Raw genomic sequence first — 23,127 nt, forward strand, 5'->3', positions numbered from 1 at the left:
TTCTAGCCCCCCACGTCCTTAGGCTTCCCCAAGCTGGAAGAGCCCACCGTGGTGGGGTGGAGGTGGGGGCCCAGGGCCAGAACTGTATGAGCCAGACAGCACCAAGTTCTGTGTACATGCAGACTTAGGGTGGATCAGGGTGGAGGTGAAGGGGACCCCAAGCCTCACCTTGGTCATCTGGTCCCCCTCGCGCCAGAAGCAGAAGCCTGAGCAGAGGGTCTCCCCACGCCTGTACTTGGGTGTCTCAGGGTGCGTGGGCAGCGTGACTGACCTCAGTGCAATGACATAGGGGTCCCTGGAGTGAAGGAGAGTGGGGAGGGGCAGAGAAGGAGAAGATAAGGGTTCGTGCTGCCCAGTCCAGGCTCTGGAACCCCTGCTCTGGCACTGACCCAGGCTCTGGAGCTTCCTCTGGCACTGACATCAGAGTCTAAAGACATGTAAACTCTGAAAGGCACGGCTGGCTCCAGCCAGGCCAGAGAGAGGAGGCACCTACCTGTATGTTAGCGGCACTACATTTATCAGGAGCCAGCGTGACTTCAGGGCAGATTCCCTGGGCCAGCCCCTTAGGAAGGAGTGGTGGGCTTTGGGGTTTTATGCTTCACCTTCCTGTGCCTGTCTCTAGCACAGCTGAGGCCACCTGTCATCCTTACCAAGGCACAGCTGGCAGACGAGCCACCTTCCGCCAGCATAGGGCAGTCAGAGGATGGAGGCCAAGCAAGCTCCATGTGAGAAAAGGCCTTGCCACCTCGGGGTCAGAGCCTACCCTGCTTTAGAGCATGAGTGACCAGAGGCGTGGTGTGTTCCCTGACCCCATCTCACACATGACAGCTCAGAAAAGCCAGGTGGCACCTGGGGTCCCAGAGCCAATAGGAAGCATGGAGCTAGCTCTAGGCTGATGTCAGCCTCCCTGGGGAGGGAGAGGGTCCCTGCCCACCTCCTACCCCAGCAGGCAGGCACCTACCCGTTGTCACAAGGCTTCCGCCGGGAGGCCAGGATCACAAAGTCCTGAGGCTTGGGGTCATTGCCAAGAGCAGAGCTGATGACGTGGTAGATGGCATCGTCCTCATCCACCTGCTGCACTAGCTCCACGCTCCTGTGGGGAGGCCCAGAGCTCAGGGTCCAGGAATGTCATACCAACTCCTAATAGGAGAGCGGGTCTGCCCCAGCTCTCCACGAGTCAAGGCTTAGAAGACACTTCAGTTCCTACACAGCTCAGCAGGGACTACGAGAGGACAGGAAGGCCTGGCCCAGATGCGTTCATGTGCATGTGTGCACACACACACAAACAAACACACAGGTGCAGACATGGGAACAGATGGATGCGCACACAGACACAACATACCTGGCGCACCTCCTTGCACAGACACAGGGCTGACACCACCGTGCACTCACAAACCATGCACATCTGGGCATGTCTGTGCATGTGCACACACCTGCACTGAGGTGCGACCATTTACTGGTTGTACAGAGCATTTAGTGAGTGCCCACCATGTGCCAGACACAGCTCTAAGTGCTTCCCTGAACTGAGCATTTAACCCCGCATCGGCCCAGGTAGCAGGCACGCCTAGCAGCCCCATTTCATAGAGGAGGGAAACAACCCGCCCACAGCAGCAGAGCTAATAGGGCAGCAGAGCTGGGGTGCGCCCCTCGGGCCTGGGTACACTGTGCCCATGGACCTGTTCACTGACATAGGCTTATACCAACACACATAAGTACATAAGCACACACAAGGACATCCATAGAGGTGCACATAACCACGTCCAGACCTGCCACCTTGTCCCCTGCTGTTCTGCCTGCACTCGGAGGCTGCTTCAGGAGTGGGGTGGGGAGAAGCAGCAAGGGGCTCTCTCTCCTCTCTGGCCATGTCCCCTCACCCTATCAAGTATCACAATCTGATCTGACCTTCAAGGCCCACACCAGCCTGCCTCCTTCAAGAAGCCTTCCTACCACAGAACCAGCTTCCCCAATATCTACCACCAATCACCTCTCAGTCTCCTCGGATGGCACTGCCAGCAGGCCTGGGGTCACCTACACAGACCAGGGCTTTTGAAAGCAGCACAGCCCTCTTTACAAAATCTTAAGCAGAAAGCCTGTGTATTGACAGCTACAAGTGGGCCTGCTCTAGTGAGGATGTGTTGGGGTAGGAGGGAGACGTCCAATTCGTCAAAAATCATCCCCTGGCTGGTGTAGCTCAGTGAATTGAGCATGGGCCTGTGAAGCAAGGGGTTGCTGGTTCGATTCCTAGTCAGGGCACATGCTGGGTTGCAGGCCAGGTCCCCAGTGGGGGACACATGAGAGGCAACCACACATTGATGTTTCTCTCCCACTCTTTCTCCTTCCCTTCCCCTCTCTCTGAAAATAAATTAAAAAATATTTTTTAAAAATCAAATGACCTGCCCTGGCTGGCATAGCTCAGTGAATTGAGCGCGGGCCTGCAAACCATATAATCGAGGTTTGATTCCCAGTCAGGGCACATGCCTGGGTTGCAGGCCAGTTCCCAGCAGGGGACTCACAAGAGGCAACCATACATTGATATTTCTCTCCTTCCCTTTCCCTCTAAAGATAAATAAATAAAATCTTTTTAAAAAAATCAAATGACCTGCTCACCAAATTTCTAAAAGGGGAGGTGCTCCTTACAGATAAACTCAGGAATACACACTCCTCATAATAAGCTGTTGCAGAAATGATCAAAGAAGCCCCTGCCCCAAGCAGAGTGTTGGCATAACAGAAAATTATTTCAAAGGGATTCAAGAAAACACCACTTTCAACTTAACATTCCCATATTAAACACTGGAGTTCTGGATGTTTTCTTAAGAACATGTCTCCTTGACTAAATGCAAGAAGATATTCATATGAAGAATCAGTCAATTGGGGGAACAAATATATTTGTAGGAATAACATTTGTATTCAGTCATTTACTACATTAAAAATAACCTATTTGCACACAGAGCCATATAGAGAGTGAACACATGGTAAGTTCAGGAAGTTGGCCATTCTGTCAGTTGGCCTGAATCAGAGAGAAGTCCTACCCGCCCTTCCAGCCTCCCAAAGCCCACCCCAAGCAGTAGCTGAAACTCTTTTGAGAACGTAAAACTCCCCAGAACACAGATTAAAAATCACTGATCTATCCCTGAGTGTAAATCCATGAGCCACCTCTTCAGCACCCATTTTAAGAGGAGGAAAAAAAGGCCCAGAAAGAAAGCAACTTGCCCAAGGTCACAGCCAGCTGGACCAGAAACAGGACCAGGCCTTCAACATCAACTCAAGGCTCAGAACAATCCTGACCCTGACCCCCCACCTAACACATAACTACAGTCCCGTCCCCCCTGCCAACCCTGGCAAAAGGCCAGCTGTGGCTGAGCATAATAAGGGGACTCGGCAGGACACCTGAGGGCCAACCCTCCCCACCAAGCCTGAGAAGGGGCCCTGCCCCACCTGCACCCTGGACCTTACTTGTAATGCTTGTCCCACTCAGGCCTCCGACGCAGGTCTGAGAGCAGCAGGAAGGCATGGGCCACATCCACATGCACCAACATCTCCATGTGGAAGGAGAGGTACCTGTCATCCTCCAGAGTGTACAGAAGGACCTGCATGGGACAGAGGGTGGCCTCATTCCTGCATCCCCCTCCCCAGGCTAGGCCAGTGGTGGGGTGGGCTGACTGGGATGTTGGAAGCCAGGGCTGCAAGCTCAGGACCACCACTGACTTGCTGTGTGACTGTGGATAAGTGACTCAAGCTCTCTGGGCCTCAGTCCCATTCCTATGAAATAAGATGTTGGGAGAATTCAGCACAAGTAGACAGAAACACGTCTTATGAAGCAGTGACTGAGGCAACAATGGAATAGCTCTTCAGAGCTGGGTGCCCACCCAACCCCCTAATGTCATGGGTGGGGGAGTAACTTGTCCTAGAGCACAGGCAAGAGTGGCAGAGCTTGTCTTCCCTCAGCCCATGTTCGTCCACTTCCCCCCACACATCCCTGCTGTGACTCACAGTACAAGGAGCAGAGAGAAGGACGAAGTGGCTGGGCAAAGAGCAGCAGGGATGGGAGAGGGGGGCAGGTGGGTGGGTGGGCAGGGGAGAAGGGTTCAGGGGCTCTCTGCTCTAGGCCCTGTGAGGACAGGTGTTTCCATGAGTGGGTTGGCTTCATGATCTCATCCCCTTTTGACATGAGTGACTTGAGAGACTTCGTGCTGCTTGCAGTCAGCCACCTCCAGTTGCTCAGAGGAGAAATGGTGGGCAGGTGGGTAGGTCGGCTACCTGGTTGAGCTCAGAGGACAGCACCCAGTTGTCCTTGGTCACGAGCATCTTCAGGGAGGAGACATTGTTGTAGCTCAGGTACACCTGGACAGGGAACACAGAGACACCTCGCCTTCTCCCCTTCCGCAGGGCATGGTGCAGAGGCCACGTTGAGGGGAGGAGAAGAACTTGGGTTGTGGAGGAGGGTGGGTGCTGGGCTTTGAGGGAGGAGGCCTGGGCCTGGCCAGACTCAGCCAGTAACCTGGACAAGCCACACCTCCTCTCAGGGCCTCAGCTCCCTCCTGCCAAACAGGGGCAGAGGAAAGCCCTTTGCTAACTGAATGAACCCTGAGGCACTAGCATCCTGTCCTCTTCCAGCCTACCTCCAAACCCACTCTGACAACAGGGAAGGTGGGGCCTCCAGTGGGCCCGAGGACTCTCCCCTCACAGCCAAGGGCCTTACCTGGTTGCTAGGGTCCCAGGGGACAGAGAGAGGCATCTCCGTCTGCTTGCAGGACACGATGTACTTCCTAGGAGAGAGAGATGACAACCTTGACCTCTCGGGAGCCCATCTCTTTGGACAGAATGCACCGTGTGCCAGCCCTGTGCTCGGCCTGGGAGGTGGGAGAGGCTCCTGTCTGCCCGGGCAGACTGGGTGGGTACACAGAACATAGCAGTGTGAATATGCAGACTTGGACAGAGGTGGACAGGCCGGAGGAAGGGCACCGGTGCCTTACACCCTGGCTGAGCTAAAGCGACTTCACCCCCATGCCTCAGTGTCCCCATCTGTGAGATGGGATCTGTAGTCACACCTGCCTCGTAGGATCATCATGGGAACAGTGCTTGGCCCATAAAGAAGCTTTTCTCATTAACAACAAATGGTGGTGGAGACCTCAGGTGCATGCTCAGCTCTTTTCAGTTTGTGAAGAGCTTCCTTAGCAGAGTCACTCAGACCTGGGTTTTTGTCGTGAGCAATCACTTCTCCTCTCAGGGCTTTCTTTCTTCATCAGCCAAAGGGGCATCAGAGTCAATGGAAGGAACAAAAGATTTTAAATTGGCCAGACCCAGCCAGGTTCAAATTCTCACTCTGCTAGCTCATCGTCCCTGCCTGTGTGCCCTCGGCCACACTCCCTCCGTTATCAGTGCCCTCACGACACAGTGGGCCAGCCAGGCGGCTGTGGACTGACACTACGCAGAGGTGAAGGGCCCAGCCAGTGCCCAGCACAGGGGCAGCATCAAAGAAATGCAAATCCCTGAGGCCAGGGGAGCAGGTGGACAGCCCTGGACCCTGCATCCCCTCCCACCGTCCAGCCCCAACTCACCTGTCCAGGCGGATCTTCCTCCTAGCACTGGCCTCTCGGTACCGCCGCTCACCCTCCTGGGAAGAGAAGCAGGGACAGACTATGATAGAGGTGGGACAACAGGCATGCCCCCACCCCCGGCACTGTCTGACCGTGCCGGCACAAGGGCCCAAGGAGGCCCTGCAGCCCTAAGGATTCAGGACTCACCAGGATAGTAGGAGTCAAAGCAACCCAGACAGGAAACACCACGCCACCAAGCTCCAGCCCCAGTTTCCTCTCGGACCCTCTAAGTGACTAGGAATGCCACCTGCCCTCACCAGGCCTCAGTCTCCCCCTTGGTAGAAGGAGATTCCTCAGGGCACTTACAGTGGTAATAAGAAACCACATTTATTGCCCTGCTGGGTAGCTCAATGGGAGCATCGTCCAATGTACCATGGTTGCGGGTTCAGTCCTCAGTCAGGGCACATATAAGAACCAGTGAATGCACAAACAGGGGAACAACAAGATGGATGGGTCTCTCCCTTTCCATTCCTCTTTCTTTCTAAAATCAATAAATACAATGGTTTAATTGTTTAAAAAGAAACATTTATGGAGCACTTGCTATGTACCAGGCATTATTCTCAAGTACTTTCCATGCAAAATTGCATGTAAGCCTTACAGCAACCCTGAGGTTGGAACTAGTACAATCCTCATTGTACAGAGAAGGAAACTGAGGCACAGAAAGGCTAAGTGGCTTGCCCAAGGTCACAGGGGAGAGTGGAGCCAGGAACGGAACCCCGAGGGCCTGACTCAGAGCCCGCCCTCCTAGTGACTACTTCTAATGTGTCTGGGCTCCTGAGCATCGCATGGCCAAGGCCTGTTAGGTGCCTTGGGGCCTGCAGACTGTGCAGCCCATCTGCCGGACTCCCCTCCCCGCCCCGTCCACTCTTGACTGCCCAACACCCAGCTGTGGAGTGGGAATTTCACAGCCCGTACTCAGCCTTGTGAGGCAGGCAGGCAGGCAGGCAGGCAGGGCAGGGACCTCACCAGAGACAGGGAACAGCCTCTCGGGCGTCACTCCCTGGCCCTCCACAAGCAAGTCAGGCCTGGCCCACTGGAGGCACCAGGGAGCATTATGTAAAGGACAACCTCTGAACCAAGGCCCTGACTCTCATCCCTGTGTCCTTGCTCTCCTGTCACCATCATCATAACAGTCACCACTTCCTGTGTGTCTGCAGGCCTTAGCCAGGCCCAGGGTCAATAGCCCACAGACCCCCACAGCCTGAGAGACCCGGCCTGCAGGTGCACCTGCTTTACAGATGGGGGCCGAGAGCTCACAGAGGGCACCCACTAGAATGTGGCAGAGGTGGTTCTGACCCACACCTGACCCCAAGGCCAGGGCTCTTCCAACTCTGTCACACCCACTAACAGCCAGGCCCACGTGCATGATCTGAATGTTTTCCGACAGAACAAGTTTCCCACCGGGCACAAGGAAAGCTTCCAGGGGTCACACTAGGGCAGTCAGCACTGGCTGTGCCCCAGCAAAGGGGCAGGGCTGGATCTGTTGTCCTTGGGGCCTACCAGGGGCCGGCAGGCTCCTCCACCCTGGGCAGAGAGGGAGGGGAGCTGGTGGAAGGGCAGGGTGCTGCACCCACTCACCCCAGGCTGGGGCCGAATCCAGGGCAGCCTCTGGGGCTGGTCATCTGCATCCAGGACCACGAAGGTCATGAAGGCGCTGTTGATGTGCCTCCGATGGGTCTCAGCCTCCTGGCGGTAGGCCTCCACGCACACGCCCACCTCCATGCTGGGGGGAGGGAGGGCTGCTCTCACGCTGGCCAGGTCCTCCCTGCTCCCCAACACACATGTGCCCACGTGGTGTGTGCACACACTGGCACTCCTGCAGCTCTTCACGGATCAGAGCTCCTCTGGCAGGAAACCCAGAACGGTTCCCGCTCCTCAGTGCTGACAGAGCACCTACTGCATACCTGGCCCTATGCCAGTCACTGGGGACACAGAAATGAAGAGGCCCGTCCAGTCCGTGACCTTGTGGGCTGACAGATGGGGGTGCAGCAACCAACATATATATACACACACGTATAAAAAAATACATAATGGTAGCATGTTATGACAACATGTTACAGAGAACATAAGCAAGGGGATGGATGGAGGTACAGAGCCTAATGAGGAAAAAATGTTCATTATACAATCAGCAGCTCACTAACAGCTCCGTGGCTGCAGTTTCTGTGTGTCTGACTGTTTTACTAATTACAAAACAGCAGCCACCACCAGCCCCCTCACTGAAGAAGATCCTGATCCCAGAATGTAGATGTTACGCAGATGGGAAGACCAACACCTGAACAGGGCGATAGCTGGCCCAAAGTCACACGATAGTCAGGAAGAGAATCTGGACTAGAAACCAGGCCTCGTGGCCCCCTGTTCATAGCAGCAGAATGTGCGCTGGTCGGGCTGTGAACAATAATAATAATAACAGTAACAGCAGCAGCAATGGCAATGGCTGACCTTCACTGAACCTCTTCTCTGCCATTCTACCAGTAACATGTCATTGGATCCTCAAAACTATAAGACAGCTGTGGTGAGCCCCATTTTACCAGGAGTGAACCGAGGCTCAGAGGAGTTAAGTAACTTGCCCAAAGTCACACAGCTGGTAGGAGGTGAGCCCACCTGGAACCCAGGCTGCCTGGCTCCAGATCCTTCACTTTGATCCACTACCCTATGATCTTTGAAATCACCAAAAAAGATAGCTATTTAAGGTGAGCTTTCATGGTCGTGGGTGTCAGGATTCATTTCAAAGGTGAGGGCTCTGGAGATGAAAATTTGTTGTAGGCAAAGGGTGGGAAAAGGTTTGATGACAACAGAATACTGACAAGAGGTGGCCTGTGATCCACAGTGCGACAGGCACGGAGGCAGGAGCCAGGAGAAACACATAATACATACGTGGTGCAATCCAAGACAGCAGGAGACACGGGGCTGGTAGGCCCAGTGGAGGGAACACTGAGGCTAGATCTTGGTGGAGGTGAATGGACCCGGCAGCAGGGCAGGATTTAGACCCCAAATACAGAGTGAAGGGCTCCTGGCAGGTATGCAGTAGGGTCCATTCTCTGGTGAGAAAAAGCCCTCCGCCCCCAGAACCCCGGTCCCGCCCATCCTAGCCCCTCACCTATGTTTGAAGGCATTGTTCACAATGGCCTTGAGCACCAGGCGGTCCCCAACCTGGGATGGTCCCCGGAAGTGAAACATCTCAATGGCTTTCAGCGTAGGGTGGGCACGACAGAGCCGACTGGAGGAGGCCGGGCGTTGGGGGACAGAAGAAATGCCCTTAGTGCTTCAGCCTCCTCCTCTACCCCCATCCCCTAACCCAGGCAAACCACAGGCGCCGCCTTCAGGCCCACCCACTCCCACCAGTGACTGCTCTGCCCAGAGGAACAGGACTAAGTCTCACCCCAGAGCTTAAAATACTGAAGTCTGTGTGCATGTCTGGAGAGCAGCTGAGTTTGAGGTGACAGAAAAGAGCCTAGGGCAGGGCTTGGGGTAATCCCTACCCCATTTTCCTTCCAACCTTTGTATCTTAGCATCTGCTTTCCCTTCTACCTGGAAGCCCTCCCCTTATCCAAAGCTACTTGTCATTCAAGGCCCAGCTGAAATGCTCTTCCTCCAAGAAGTCTTCCCTGACTATCCAGACTCTGACTGTCCTCTGAGATCCCACAGCACTCATAGCTTGGGCTGCCTAGAAGGACAATGCTTAGGCATTGTGTGCCACCCATTAAACACAGAGGAGGGGCCACTGGAACAAGGACAGGGGTAAGGAAGAATTTGCCCAGGAGGGTGTGGGTTGGGAAGAGCACTCCTGGCAGGAGAAAGAGCAAGTACAAAGTTATGAAGGTATAAGAGTGTCATTTAGTGAGTCAGTGTCCTAACTATAACAATGCACTATTGTTTAGGGTAGGATGAGCCCAAGACAGGCTCAGAGCTCAGAAAAGAAGGAAGGAGTGTTTCACCTCTAGGAAGAAGGGAACAGTCAGAGAGGGTTCATGGAAGAAGTGGGCAGGCTTTTAGCAAACAGTGAATAGAGGGGTGGCATGGTAGGGGGTTAGACCAGGAACAAAGGCACTGGGAACTTGGAGGATGGGAAGGGCAAGGGAAAATGGCTTGGTGTGCAAGGAGTATAAGATACAGGAAGGCAGCTGCAAGGCCAGGTCAAGGGGAGGCCACAATACCAGGCCCAGAGACTTGGTGTGCCCCGGGCAGGAAATGAGAACTGTGCAGGGCTTCTATTTTCCCCCCAAATTATAAGTTAAAGTTTATTTAGAAAGTTACAGAGGTAGCAGAAGGGCCCTTGGAGCTTAGGAGAAAGAGGGAGAGAGATACAGTGCCTTGAGAGAGAGAAGAGGGAGGTGAGGCACCGGAGTGCTCTGCGAAGAGCATGCATGCCCTGGGGAAAGAAAGCCGGCCACCCACGCAGGGCTTTTTCAGTCAAAGAAGGAATGGCCCACTCAGGGGAAATCACTGTTTTCTGGTTCTCTGCATCAGAATGTTTCAGGTTACATTAAAAGAACAGCCAAGCTCCTGAAGCCTTGAATGCCAACACCAACCTGAGGTTTCTACCCTGGGGCTGGCTAAGGGAAGGAACAGAGAAAGGAAGGGAGGCAGAGGCAGAGGCAATACACTCTCCCCTCACCTGGCTGCGATGGTGGCCACATTCTCCATCCAGGCCATGATCTGGCCCCCGAAGGTGTTGCCCTGGTGATTGGCGTGGGGCGGCAGAACCAGCTCCACACTCTCCACGCGGGTCTTCTCAGCCGGCACCATGTAGCTGTAGTCTCTGCTCTCCAGATCTGACCGAGGAGGGGCAGGAGGAGAGAAGGGGGAGGTGAGAAGCTTCCCAAGAGCAGAGCCTCCCCATGGGCAGCCCAGGAGCCCACTGCCGCCTCTCGGCCCCATCCACATTGCTCTGTTTCCTCAGCACCAGTGTGCTGGACCTACATGAGGAAGAGGAGGAAACTGCAGAGAGACGAGGCTGGCACAGAGCAGGGGGCAGAAACCAGCTTTGAGACAACACACAACTGGGTCTGTACTTCAGCTCTACCCCATACAGGCTGTATGACCTTGGGCTAGTCAAATAACCTCTCTTGAACCTCGATTTCCCCATCGTAAAGGGCAGATGACAAACCCAACCCAACAGGACTGTGAAGATGAAATGCAATCTCAGTTCCATAGTGCCTGGCACCAAACTCGGTAGCACACTCTCCAAAAGGGTAGTTTTTCCCTCCCCCTGCCCTGACATGCCCTATCCCTCAGGGGCAATGGCCTTAAGGTACCCTCAGTAGGAGAGGCCAGAGAGGTCAGGGAATCAGATGCTGACATGCCCCACCCAACCCAAGGAAGTGCCACCTTCCAGGGAGGAAGACCAGCAGAGAGGGCCCATCAAATAGGCAACATTTGGCTTGGCTTGCATGCTGCTCGCAGATGCCAGAGGCAGGGAGCAGGGGAGGTTACGGGCCTGAGCCAAGGCCTGGAGGCAGGATGGTAGGACAGGCACAGTCATGGGGAGCAGCCAGGCCTTGGCTGAGTGGGAGCAGAGGGCAAGTAAGGGACAGCACCAGATGGGGCTGAGCAGTCAGCCAAAGGCCTGGATGCCACGCCAGGGCATTTGGATCGATGCTGGGGCAGAAGGGCTATGAGGACAGGAGGGACTTGGGAGGGCTGCAGTCGGAAGGGTGGCCGGAGGGCGCCTTGATGACCGACCGTGGGGAGAGCTGAACCTGCCCAGCCACAGCCCCCAGGCCCAGAATAAAGGGGGCACACAAAATTAGAAGCACAGCCCGCTGATCTCACTGGGTTTAGCTAGTTCCGCCCCTTTCTGCTCTGGGGAGCTGAACTGTCTCTGACTTGTCCTAAAATTGCCTCCTTAAAGTTTCAAGAAATACTCCACATCCTCTCCACCTGTCCACATCCTGCCAGTCCACCATAGATCTGAGTGTGCAGGTACAGAACAATCTCTAAGATGCACTTTTAAGGAGGAAGAGGCAAGATACAGAACAGTATGTGCCATATATTCCTTTCTGGGTAAAAAAGGGTCTATATGATATGTAGTGGACTTAAAATGCAAGGAATGCTTCTGGAAAGATCCCCAAAGATGAGAAACAGTAGGTGCCTCTGGAGGGGACCTGGGTTCTGGGGCAGGAGAGTCTTGCTTTTTGTTCTATCTCTAGCTCTATATTTATGCCCATACATGTACCTACATTTACATCTACCTACCTATCTACCCACCTACCTATCTATGTGCTTTTTAAGAATCCTAGAGTCTTCAAGTTCAAGCTCAATACAACCTTTCCAAGTACCTTATATCCTAGAGACCCAAATGCATTTGTGGATGACAAAGCCTTCTCATAGCTGCTGGGAGCTGGGGGAGGGGCACTCCCCTTTCACTGAAGGAGACCTTAAGGGAAGGGGGCCAGACAGGCCTGAGGCCACCAGTGGGTGGACATCCCAGGGAAATGCCTTTCCTCCCTCTGCCCAGTGGGAGCCCAGGGCAGAGAGGAAACACCAGCCGCCCGCCCTATCCTCAGCCACTCACCATCCTTAATGACATAATTGGCCAAGAGGTCCTTGATAGTGTCAGTGTAGACCAGCCGCATGCGCCGGCGCTCGGCTGCCACGCTGTGCTCAGTCTTCTCCTCCTCTGTCCGTGGCGTGATCTGCTTCAGCTTCACCTATGGGCAGGGGTGGGGTGGAGGATGCTTGGGACAGGTCCCCTGAAACAGTGCCAGGGCCTGTCCCCACAGCCGCCATATCACACCTGGGGTTGCTAGATGGTTACAAGCCTCTGTTACCCCCTTTGTCCTCGTTTTCCTGTCTCCATGTTGACGGATACCCCATGTGCACCCTCCAACTGACCCCAGGCTCCCTTCTGGGATAAAGGCTCAAGGGATGGGGGTGGGGGTCACTGCAGGACGTGAAAGAGAATGGTGAGACCCGAAGAATCCTTATGTGAGACACACAGGGAGAAGTGGGGAAAAGGAGAGAGGGAGGGGTCCTGGGGCCGGGGAGCAGGGGGGGTGGACATTCCTGCAGGGGCTGCAGATTCCCTACCACACTCCCGCCTCCACCCCTCTGCCAAACCTCAGCCTCACTGCCCTGGTCCAGGCCCACTATGCCTGGTGGCCAGGTGGCCCAGCAGTGTCAAGCAGCCAGGTGTAGCCACCTACCTTGGAGAGTTCACGGTGGGCCACGAAGGTGGCCAAGGCCTTGCACACATTCCATTGCTTCTCAGAGCACAGGTCCTCGGAGGCCACATGGATGCCCACCTGGTGAGGGAGAGTAGGTGGAGGAGAGAGGAGGGAAGAAAAGGAGCTCGCACACCCGAAGCCCCACAGCCCCTGTGGGGCTTAGGAAGGGGATAGGAAGTCCTATAGGAGACCATTCTGCGTGGGCCCAACTCCCAGTGGCAAACATTTACTGCAAAGTAACTTCCTAAAATCCATGCTAAACCTTCCAAGGATGAGTGTGACTGGTTCAAACACTTTTGCCCTTTTCTTTCGCAAATATCCCTCTTCTGTGATGTGATTAGTGAGGGGGATTTGCTCCTTTGTTTTCTGTAAAAGGTAATCACCCAAAGCAACCTGTGCAAGGTAAATGAGGACCATCATGTAATGTGCCAAGAAACCCAAAAAAGGCCAGTCACAGCAAGGGCTGCGGCTTCTGCTCCCCTTGAGAGAAAGCCATGCCCGCCCTTTTCCTCCACAGTCCGTGTGAATGTCTCATTTCATCCATAACGACTCGGACACTGCGGGCTGATGTCTGCATCAAAGTCCCACCCCAGGCGTGGGTTCTACTAGTATTTCTCCTACCAGGGTGTCAAACTCATTTTCACCCGGGGCCACATCAGCCTCACAGTTGCCTTCAAAGGGCCAAATGTAATTTTAGGACTGTATGAATGCTCCTTAACTAGGAGCAAGGAGCCAGGCACTGCTGCCAGGCAGAAACAAGGCGCTCTCTTTCCCAGAGAGCCAGATTCGGCCCGTGGGCCTTGTGTTTGCCACCTGTGTCCTACACCCACCCAGTCTAGAAGGCTAGAGACCTGGGGTAGGTTCTGATCCTGCCCCTGGCTCTCTGGGAAACTTTGGGCAATTCACTTCCCTTCTCTGGGCCTCAGTTTCCTCATCTGTAAAGTGGGGAATCAATCATACCCACCCTCGCAGGAGTATTGAGAGGATTAACATGAGAGTGTGTCCATGAAAGAGCTTAAGGTAAGTGTTGGCGAAACTGAAAGGAAGGACATGTGGGGGGCCCTGGGCACTTACAGGAGGCCCGGAGGAACAGACAGGGCTCGCTATCTCAGCCCCAGTGGTCCCTCAGTAACCACGGGCCAGCTGGGTGAAGCATCCTCGATCTAATGTTCATGGGTGGCGGAGTCCCTCCCCCAGAGCTCACAGAACCCTGTGCATCACCAAGAGTCCCTCAGCAACCCTGAAATCGTGCTCCCACCTCACAGATGGGGTGACAGAGTCCGTGGAAGGTGAGCTAAGGACTGGAGTCCGGCGCTCCCCCTGCTCCAGCCCCTGGCCTCCAGGGGCAGGCCCAGCAGCTGTCTTCCTTGCACTTCCACAATCACCTGGCTGCTAAAGACAGGGGCCAAAGCTAGGCGTGAAGACCCAGGAGGCTATGAGTCAGGTCCCACAGTGGGATCTATGTGGTTTGATGACCTGGGGCAAATCCCTTCCCTCCCTGGGCCTCACTTTTCCCTTCTGTATTGGATGGGAAGATCCTCCCGGCCCTGCCAGCTGGTTCAGAACTCTGCTGCCTCCGCCGAGGCTTTGCCAGTGTGAGTGTGCCTGGGCTGGGGGCTGAGAGTGGAGAGGCGGTAGGAAGCCCACCCAGCACCCTCTCGTCCTCAGGCAGTGCCAGTCCCGCATACCTCCATGCTGGAGTTGAAGGCCCGGTTCACTTTGGCCTTGATATTCACCACCTGTCCAGCGCTGGGAGAGAAAAGCAGGAGGTGAGCCTTCCATAAGGGACAGAGGGAAGGAACAGAGGCCCCCAATACTTGCAAGGGCTCTTCTGAGGTGAACTGGCAGCAGAATGTCAGTTTACAGAGCATATTCACATATGGATGGCACCTGAGTTCTCAAAGCAAGCCAGCAAGATAGTGTTAGCACCATGTTTACCAGAGGGCAGCTGAGGCTGAGAGGAGCGTCATGACTTCATTCATCTGCTCCCTCTCCCCGACTCCCCCCTGTCCAATGGCTGCTTGAGCTTCTTTGTGCTCTCTGCCCACCGGTCCCCTCCCCAGGGAAGGCCTCCTGCTCCACTGTAGCTCTGCAAGGTTCGCCCTCCTAGCACTTCTTCCGGCAGACTGACCTCGGTCTTCCCCACAGTCCCTAAGCTCCACTGGGGAGAGGCCTAGCACAGGGCGAAGGGTGGTACCTCCATACATAGAAGCCTCCTAAATTCATACATTCCACATTTACTACATACCTACTAAGAGCAAGGGGCTATACACAGAGGGTGGGAAGTAAAATGAAAACATTTAAAGAACGCCTGCTACATGCCAGTCACCGTACTTGACCTCATTTGAGCCTCAAGACAAGTGTGGCACATAGGTTTGGGGGCAGATTGAACATCAGAGAGGGTAAGACAGTTGCCCAAGGTCACCCAGCTAAAGGTGACAAAGCTGGAATTCTAGACTAATTCTGTTGACTGCTCTGGTCTGTCCCTCTGGAATGAGTCCCACACCGGACAAACAACCAGAATCTCGGGGGGAGCCACCCAGCCTGCCCTAGGCATCCTTGCTCATTTTTTTCATTTCTTTTAACAGTTCTAACAGTCATGCAGGGGACTGTCATTTTTAGGAGATGCATGCCAACATGTGGAGGGATGAGTATCATGATGTCTATGACTTACTTTCAAATGGTTCCACAAAAAGAGAGAGGGAGAGAGAGAGAGAGACTACTTATTTACCCATAGATAAAGCAAATTTAGCAAAATGCTAATTATTGAATCTCAGTAATTAACTGATGGAGAAGATTGCACTATTCAACTTTTCTAGAATTTTGAAACTTTTCATGATAAAAAATAAATAAAAGAAAACTTCTATTACCCACAAAATAAAAATAAAAGTTTCTTTTCTGTGGAGCTAAAAAGAAAGAAATCAATCTGTGACCCAACCCCTCGTCCTCACCCTCCTCTTCCTTCCCCTCTCTAGCTTCCCAGAAGCCCAGCGGACACCCACGTGGACGTGGAAGCCCTTCTTCCTTCCTGACTGCCCCTCACCCCATGGCTCAGGATGAAACTGGTCCCCTCCCCATGTCACTGCCCAGCCTCTTTGGGGGTCCCCTCAAGCCCCAACCCCTGCCCAAGTGTTCGCCTGGCAAAGAGGCATCTACCATGAACAAATCTGACCACTATCCAAGCCCTTCTCCAGGACCAGTTTACTCTCAGGGGACAGAGGAACATTTCAATGACAGCCAGTGAAGAGAACAGCAAACCCAGGTGATGGAGAACTCTAGAAGGCAAGTGACCAGGTTTCCTGAACAAATAAATTTCAATGAGAAAGCAAGAGAGAGAGAGAGAGGTGTAGGGTGGAGAGTGTTGGGGGAAGGTATAACATCTATAGATCATTTTTCAAAAACCTTAAGAAACAGCCCTGGCTGGCTCAGTGGATTGAGCATGGTCCTATGAAGCAAAGGGTCACAGGTTTGATTCCCAGTCAGGGCACATGTCTGGGTTGCAGGTCAGGTCCCCCAGTGGGGGACACATGAGAGGCAGCCACACTTTGATGTTTCTCTCCCACTCTTTCTCCTTCCCTTCCCCTCTCTCTAAAAATAAATAAATAAATAAAATATGTTTAAAAACCTTAAGAAACATTATAAATGGATTGCAACCTTATTTGCATCCTGACTTGAACAACAAAAGTAACTGTGAAGCAACCAAGACAGAAACAAGTTCGTGAGACAGTGGTGAGGGCAAGTAAGTGCTGGCCGGATATTTGACGTGCAAGAGATTATTGTTAATTGTGTTTAGGTGTTGTGGTCTTGAGATTAAGTTTAAAAAGAGTTCTTACCCTTAGAGATACATTTTGAAATATTTTTAAATGGCAAAACTAAAAAACAAAAACAAAAAAAAAAAAACCTGTCCCCAGTTTTCCTCCGGTGTAGCCAAGCCTTTCCTGGTCACCAATCATGTTCCAGGCCCTTCCCCAGCTTGCCCTCCTTCCCAGGATCCTGTCCAGCTTCCCCTTCCACTGACACCCTCCTCTGCCCAGACTTGCCTTCACCCTGGTGGGTCTTGCAGCAGACCCACGCATTGGGCATGCATCCCCCCACCAGCCCTCTCCCCAGCTGCTGTGAGTACCAGAATCCGTGTTGGCAGCAGAAACTCAGAGATGGCCCAGAATAACACTATAGTTCCTCAGCGTCACTACCTACAGTGCTGACAGTACTGGAGCCAGCTCAAACACTTCCTCCAGGAAGCCACCCTTGATTACCCTCTATGTCACTATACCCACCCCTAGACATATAGGAAATGTGGTCTACTGGTTAAGAGCAAGCGCTCTGGGACCAGGCTGCCTCTTGGTAGTATAGCCTGGGTCCTCCTCCAGCTGCATGACCTTAAGCAAGTTATTTCACATCTCTGTTCCTCAGTTTCTTATTCTGTAAAATGAAGATACTAATAGCCAGGACCTCGTAACATTTATCTGAGAATTAAACAAGTTAATGTATTTGAAAAGGCATTGTAAATAATGCATCAATATTTGTTTATCAATTGTGACAAAGATACTATGGGAAAGTAAAATTTTAATAGAGGATCTGGAGGTGGAGTATATGGAACACTCTGTACCATCTACAACTGTTTTGTAAATTAATAACTATTCTAAAATAAAAAATATTTAGAAAAAGTATCACCAAGCACCTGTATGTCAGAGATCATCACGAGCACGGAACTTACCCCATGAACTGAAACTATGTTTCTACATTTGCCTCCCCACAGCTGGGCGCTCGGGGGCACGGGGGCTACGCTCCAGCTGGCTGTGTGTGCCACGCACGCGGCACGGGCCCTCATCCGGAAAAGGTGCAAGTAGTGAGGAATGACTGAGAAATGAATACAAGGACCGGCCGCACCTTTCCCTGAACCACAACACTCCGGGCACCAAGGAAGCCCTGAATAAGCCCTTGGTCCTGATGGAGAACTTAGGAGCAGGCCAGGGGGCAGGAGCACCACAAGCAGACCCTACAGCCTGTCCTGGGCTCAGGTCTTGGCGTGGTCCTTGGGTTCCAGCAGAGCTCCGCAGAAGACAAAGCTCAACACAGTGTAATGAAGAGCTTTCTAACCAGTAGAGGCATTTTAAAAAGCAAAAACCAGGAGGCAGCGAGCTCCTCATCCCTGAAGCCACGTGAGCAGAGATCGAATTACCCAAGCATCTGGCTTAGGCTCTGCCAGGGCACCTTGTCTAGAGAACTACCTACAGTCCAGCAACCAGTGGCCCACAGAGAACGCCTGAGATCAAAAAGGCATTCACTGGTTAAGTCTATTCACCCCCAGAGAAAAAGCTAGACTTCACCAAAGTCACACAGCACCCCACGATGCTGCCTCAGCAACATTCAACTCCAAATCTGAAGCAACTTCCTTCGCTCCCCCCAGCTTAAGGAACCCACCCCACAGCAACTAGCAGCAAGCCAGCTCCCAGCCCACCGCTGCCCCAGAGTCCCTGCAGGTAGGTCCTTGCTTCCCAGAGGCTTCCCCAACTTCATTCACAAAGACCATCGAGTTCCAGGCAGGAGAGACAGGGGAAGGATCCCTAGGCTTGTAGTGGGGTACCCAGAAGTACCTAGAGGCAGGAGGGGCCACTTACCTAATGGTGTGCTCAAAATAGATATCGTCCATGGAGGCAGTGACGCAGGGACAGCCAGCATGCCTCTCCGCTGGCATCAGGAAAAGAAAGCCATGCGTTAGCAGCCTCCCACGTTACGCAGGCCTCTGATTAAATGTCAGATCTCCTGAGCTAGGGCCATGCCTCCTCACCTGCACCCTTCTTTACTTTTCTTCAAGGTTGCCGTGTCCTGTTTAATGTATCTGGTCTGTCTAGTATCTCTCCCTTCTGTTCAGCTGCAAGTTACTGAGGGCAAGAAATGTTTGCCTGCCTTGTGCATGGCTGTGCCCCAGTCCCAGAAGACTGCCTGGCACAGAGTGGACACTCAATAGGTAGCTGTCGCATAAATGAGTGGCCGCACCAGCCAGTCTCCTTCCCAGCCTTCTAGGGTGCCCACCCGTCTGCCCAGTCACCTTCACCCACCTTTGTTTGCAGGCCTGAGTCATTCTTACCCTCAGGACTCTGCCCATGTGCCCCAGTCCCTCTAGAATCCCTTCTCTGTCCCTGCAGCCTGTTCTCACACTGCCCCAGCTTCACCTCCCTTTCCCAATCCCCCCAAAAGAGTGTGTGGGGGTAGTTGGGTCACCTCTCTGTCCCACCTCCCCCACAGCAGATTTGAGCTCCCTGTGGCTTGGAGGACACTGGGACATCATAAGGAATAAAATAAGTTCAATTCAGCTCAACCCTTGCAGAGAGCTCTTTAAGGCAGACAGCAGGGGGCCTGCTCACAGCACTCCTAAGCCAGTCTTGGAGCAGCATGTTCACGGCCTCGCTGTGCTGGAGCAGGGACCTGCGGCCACACAGAGCTGGGGCGTTTAGGGGAAAGGGCGGGCCAGGGCTGAGCATTGAGAAATTGGAAAAAGCATTACGGGCAGGCAGGCTGGGATGAGGGATGAGTGTGGCACTCAGGGAGACAGAGACCACCCCAAAAGAGTCTTAAAAAACTGAGGCCTCTCCTCCGGGTGTGGGGGGCCAGTGCGGGGAGAGCGGCTATGCCGATCGCAGTCTCACCGGACAGGCAGGCCGTGGTGTCGATCCACTTGAGCAACTGCCCGATGCTCAGCTCACCACGCTGGTTGGTGTGGCAGGGCAGCACCAGCTGGCTCATCTGCACTTCTGTGGGGTTCCGGTACCCCCCATCGTCGGCCATGGCACTGTCTTTGAACTCTGTGCGTGAGGCTGACTTCCGGGACTGGCGACTGGGGAACACAGAGGCGAGGCCCTGGGGAACAGGTCAATTCAGAGAAGTCAGCTCACTGCAGGGCCCGCTGGGTCTGCCCTCCCTGCGACCTGAGGGCTGGAGGGAGAAGAGAGAGCCCCTGGGCCCACCTCCCACCACCCTCCGGCCCAGGGGCACTCTGGATGTCATTTGTGCCCAGGTTCCTTTCAGCCAACACCTCCATGTTAACATGACCCTGGACCCGAAACAGAGGTAGGGGAGAGAGGGGTGGTGCACAGAATTCAGCCCTCTTGCTTCAGCTTGTGGGTCAGCGTTTTAAAGTTTTGCCTCTGATTGACCTTCATGCTTGAAAGATTTCCCCTCTCAGTTCAGAGGCCTAGTGAGTCTCCACCCAGCAAGCCTGAGGATTTGTTCCCCCAAAAGTGTTTCGAGAAGCAGCTCCTACTTCATCCCCCAAGGCCCCCTTCCCTGGACTCCTTGTTCTTCAGATGACCCCTCTGTTGGATGCTCATCTGTCGTTAGCACTCAGCTCTACTGACTTGGAGCGCTCAGGACAGTCTCTGAGCAGCTGTGTGATGCAGGCCAGGGCTCCAGCCGCTGCCAGCTGGAGAACCAGCTGAGAAGATCCTCAAACTCATGAAGCAGAGGTGGAGTTTCTGCCCAGGGCACAGGTTTTGTTAGTCCTCAGGCAGAAGAGGAGGTGAGGGCTTAGCGATAGGAGGATGAGGTAGATGGAGAAGGTGGTGCCAACCTGCCATCCCTTCTCTTTCCCTAATCAGACTCTGAACAAGGGCTGGGTACACCTGCGCATGTGAAAAAAATGACAGGAGGGACAGGCACAAGTTCCAATTCTCATGGCCATTGCCAATTGATAACACCTGCCACCAACATTTATACAGCACTTAATAAATATCAAACACTCTTCTAAACACTTTGCATGTACCAATTCGATTTGATCTGCACATGAAACCCTTAAGGTAGGTTCATTATTATCCCCACCTCACTGATGAGGAAACTGAGGCCCAAGAAAGTGGCCCAAGAAAGAGGTCATAGACCTCTGTGACCCCAGAGGTCTGGCTGCAGCCTGAGGTTCTACCCACCATGCCGTACTGCCTGCAGGGGTTCCTGGTGCTGAATGAGAAGGAAGCCAGGGGCCTGGGCCTGGATTCAGCAGCAAAGAGTGCCACGACTTGATACTGACCCTGCCACTGCTGCAGCTGGTGGCGGTGACAGCTCAGGGCTGAGGGCCCTCATGCTGGGGGGTGTGCTCCTAAGACCTTAGATGGCTCCCCCCGTGAAGCTCTGTAGCTAATTCAGTAAACTCAGAACACACTGACATGACTGGTTCAAGGTTGCCAACTCGTGAGTGGGAGAAAGGGGATTTGAACCAGGCCTGTCTGATCCAGAACAGCTTGTAGGTCCCCAGAGAGGCAGCTCATTCCCAAGAGCCTCTGGGTACCAGAAACAGTGCTGGTCACCAAGGGTACAGAGAGGAGGGTGGCTGTCCCAGGAGCTCTCAGCTTGGGTGGAAGCCTTCGCAGTGCCAGGCTGCCAGCCTTGCAGGATCTTGCAGGCATCTCGCAGGCCTTGTGGTCTAAGCAGGAATGTCACCATGGTAACCACTGCCAAGGCATTTCCAGCCTGGTGTGCACTGGGGGCCTGCATGGATGTGGATGCGGGAGGCTGCCTTTCCAGGTGTGGGAGACGCTAGAGGGAGGAGGCAGGCAGACTCTGTTCACCCACACTCTTCCCAAACCCCTCCCACAGCCAGGGGTTCTGCACAGAACATTGCAGAAAGAAGCCTGGAGAAACTCAGGGAAACGGGGGAGGCAAGATGCACAGTGTAAGGGGGCAGAAACAAGGGAGCAGACGTGTGCGGTTTCTGGGCAATTCTGGGCATGCACACAGGGTGTCCCCGCTTCACAAGCCTAGTTTCACATCCACTGCTCACTGGATCCTCACAAGGAAGGCGGACCCAATTGTTACAGATGAGGAAGTAAGGATGGAAAAGCCCTAGATCAGCAATCAGGACACCTTAGTTCCAATCCTTTCTCTGCTTCTCACCTGGTCACTCCCCACTCCCACCAGGCTCCTCTTTCAAGTTCTATGGAAAGGAGTCCCTATCCTTCCAACGGACTCTACATGCCTGAAGGCAGGATCTTTGCCTCATTCATTCATTCATTCATTCATTCATTCACCAAGCACCTCCTCTGTGCTAGGCCCTGGGCCAAACACTGAGAATGCAAAGGAGAATTGAGCCGGTCCCTTTGAGAAGCTCCTACTCTCCTGCTCCTGTCTAGAAGAGCCTGGCATGCAACAGGACCTCATGAAAGATTTGTGGAAAGACAAGCAGAGATAGACTTGAGTTCAAATCCTACTCCTGTTGCTCAGGTGCTATGTGATCGTGAGCAAGCCCCCTCTCCTCCTAAGCCTCGTCTATCAATCATAAGGTGGGTAGGGGCAGTGGGAGATCGCCAATCCCCAGGGTATCCCCTGGTTCCGGGATTCTGGGGTCTGACCCTGCAGGGCTCCAGCATGCCCAGCTGAGATTTCCAAAGAGGAAGCCAAGGAGCCGGTTCACCCTGTCAGACAGGAAATACTGAACTTCTCCCAGCAGCGCTGAGCTCTCACCTCCCCGCCCCCTGCAAAGTGCGGGACAAGCCTCACTCACTATGGCTATCCCCCAACTCCTCTCCAAAAGAGTGTAGAGCCCTGGGCTATAGCACCAGCGGAGGGGACAGAGCAGCACCAGTGGCTCAGACAGGGCCTCTCAGATTCCAACTCCTCCCTCGGCTCCAAGACAGCCTGCCATTGTCAGGCCAGGCCAGGCCTCCTTCTCCTCCCAGGTTGGGCAGGCAGCCAGCCTGGGAGGGAGGGAAGTGTGCAGCCCCGGAGGGTTTGGCCAATGGGGCCCTAGAGCTGGGCCACTCCCCCCACCCACCCAGCCCCAGCCAGTCACAAAGAAAGCAGAGGCCCTGGATAGAGTCAGGTCCTGGGGTGGCAGAGTAGGCTCAGCCAAAACAGCTGACAGGGAGGGCAGGGCCCACGAGAAATGTGGGGCCAGAGCCATGCCCTCTCAGAAGGAAGCCGTGTCAGGCTCTGGTCCCCAGCCACAGCAGAACTGGCCAGATTTGATAATCCCAGATTAGACCTCAGCTAGCTACACCATTCGCTCTGTGTCCCTCCTCCTGGGCCAGCCATGCCACAGACCTGCCGGTCAGAGCAGGAGAGGCCACTTCGCCCAATCCCTGCATTGATGGGAAAACTGAGGCACACGGAAGAAAAGGCTGGTCCAGGTTCACATAGCTGGGAGTTAGGCTGAGGCCTCCTGGGCCAGGGCTCCTTCCAGGCAATTTGACCACAGCTCCCACTGACACACTTGACCTGGGCTTCCTCCCTCCCTCAGGGAGCCAAGTACAGATATCCAACAACCCCCCAGAAGCTCTCGGCCTACCCCACCACCCTGATGCACTCAGGGCCCCGCACTGCTTCCATGGCCTGTTCACAGGCCTCTAGTCTCCACACTGCCTTCTGGCCTCCAGGCA

At 54.0% G+C, this 23,127-nt stretch overlaps 1 protein-coding gene across 2 annotated transcripts in view; it reads right to left on the bottom strand.

Moving 5' to 3' along the window:
- Nucleotides 1-23,127, bottom strand: part of ACOT11 (acyl-CoA thioesterase 11) — a 47,182-nt gene that overhangs the window by 4,705 nt on the left and 19,350 nt on the right. For both annotated transcript variants that reach the window (XM_037043182.1, XM_037043184.1), the window contains exons 2-15: nt 19,414-19,624; nt 18,385-18,454; nt 14,452-14,512; nt 12,743-12,841; nt 12,112-12,247; nt 10,213-10,369; nt 8,695-8,814; nt 7,176-7,320; nt 5,559-5,614; nt 4,700-4,766; nt 4,258-4,341; nt 3,454-3,587; nt 962-1,093; nt 169-295 (exon numbers count right to left, since the gene is read on the bottom strand). In XM_037043182.1, coding sequence (XP_036899077.1) covers nt 169-295; nt 962-1,093; nt 3,454-3,587; nt 4,258-4,341; nt 4,700-4,766; nt 5,559-5,614; nt 7,176-7,320; nt 8,695-8,814; nt 10,213-10,369; nt 12,112-12,247; nt 12,743-12,841; nt 14,452-14,512; nt 18,385-18,454; nt 19,414-19,624 — 1,599 coding nt within the window. The remainder of the gene's footprint in view (nt 1-168; nt 296-961; nt 1,094-3,453; nt 3,588-4,257; nt 4,342-4,699; nt 4,767-5,558; nt 5,615-7,175; nt 7,321-8,694; nt 8,815-10,212; nt 10,370-12,111; nt 12,248-12,742; nt 12,842-14,451; nt 14,513-18,384; nt 18,455-19,413; nt 19,625-23,127) is intronic.

This window comes from Sturnira hondurensis, unplaced genomic scaffold, assembly GCF_014824575.4.
Source record: "Sturnira hondurensis isolate 20B ecotype Veracruz unplaced genomic scaffold, ASM1482457v3 Scaffold0004068, whole genome shotgun sequence".
NCBI lineage: Eukaryota > Metazoa > Chordata > Mammalia > Chiroptera > Phyllostomidae > Sturnira > Sturnira hondurensis.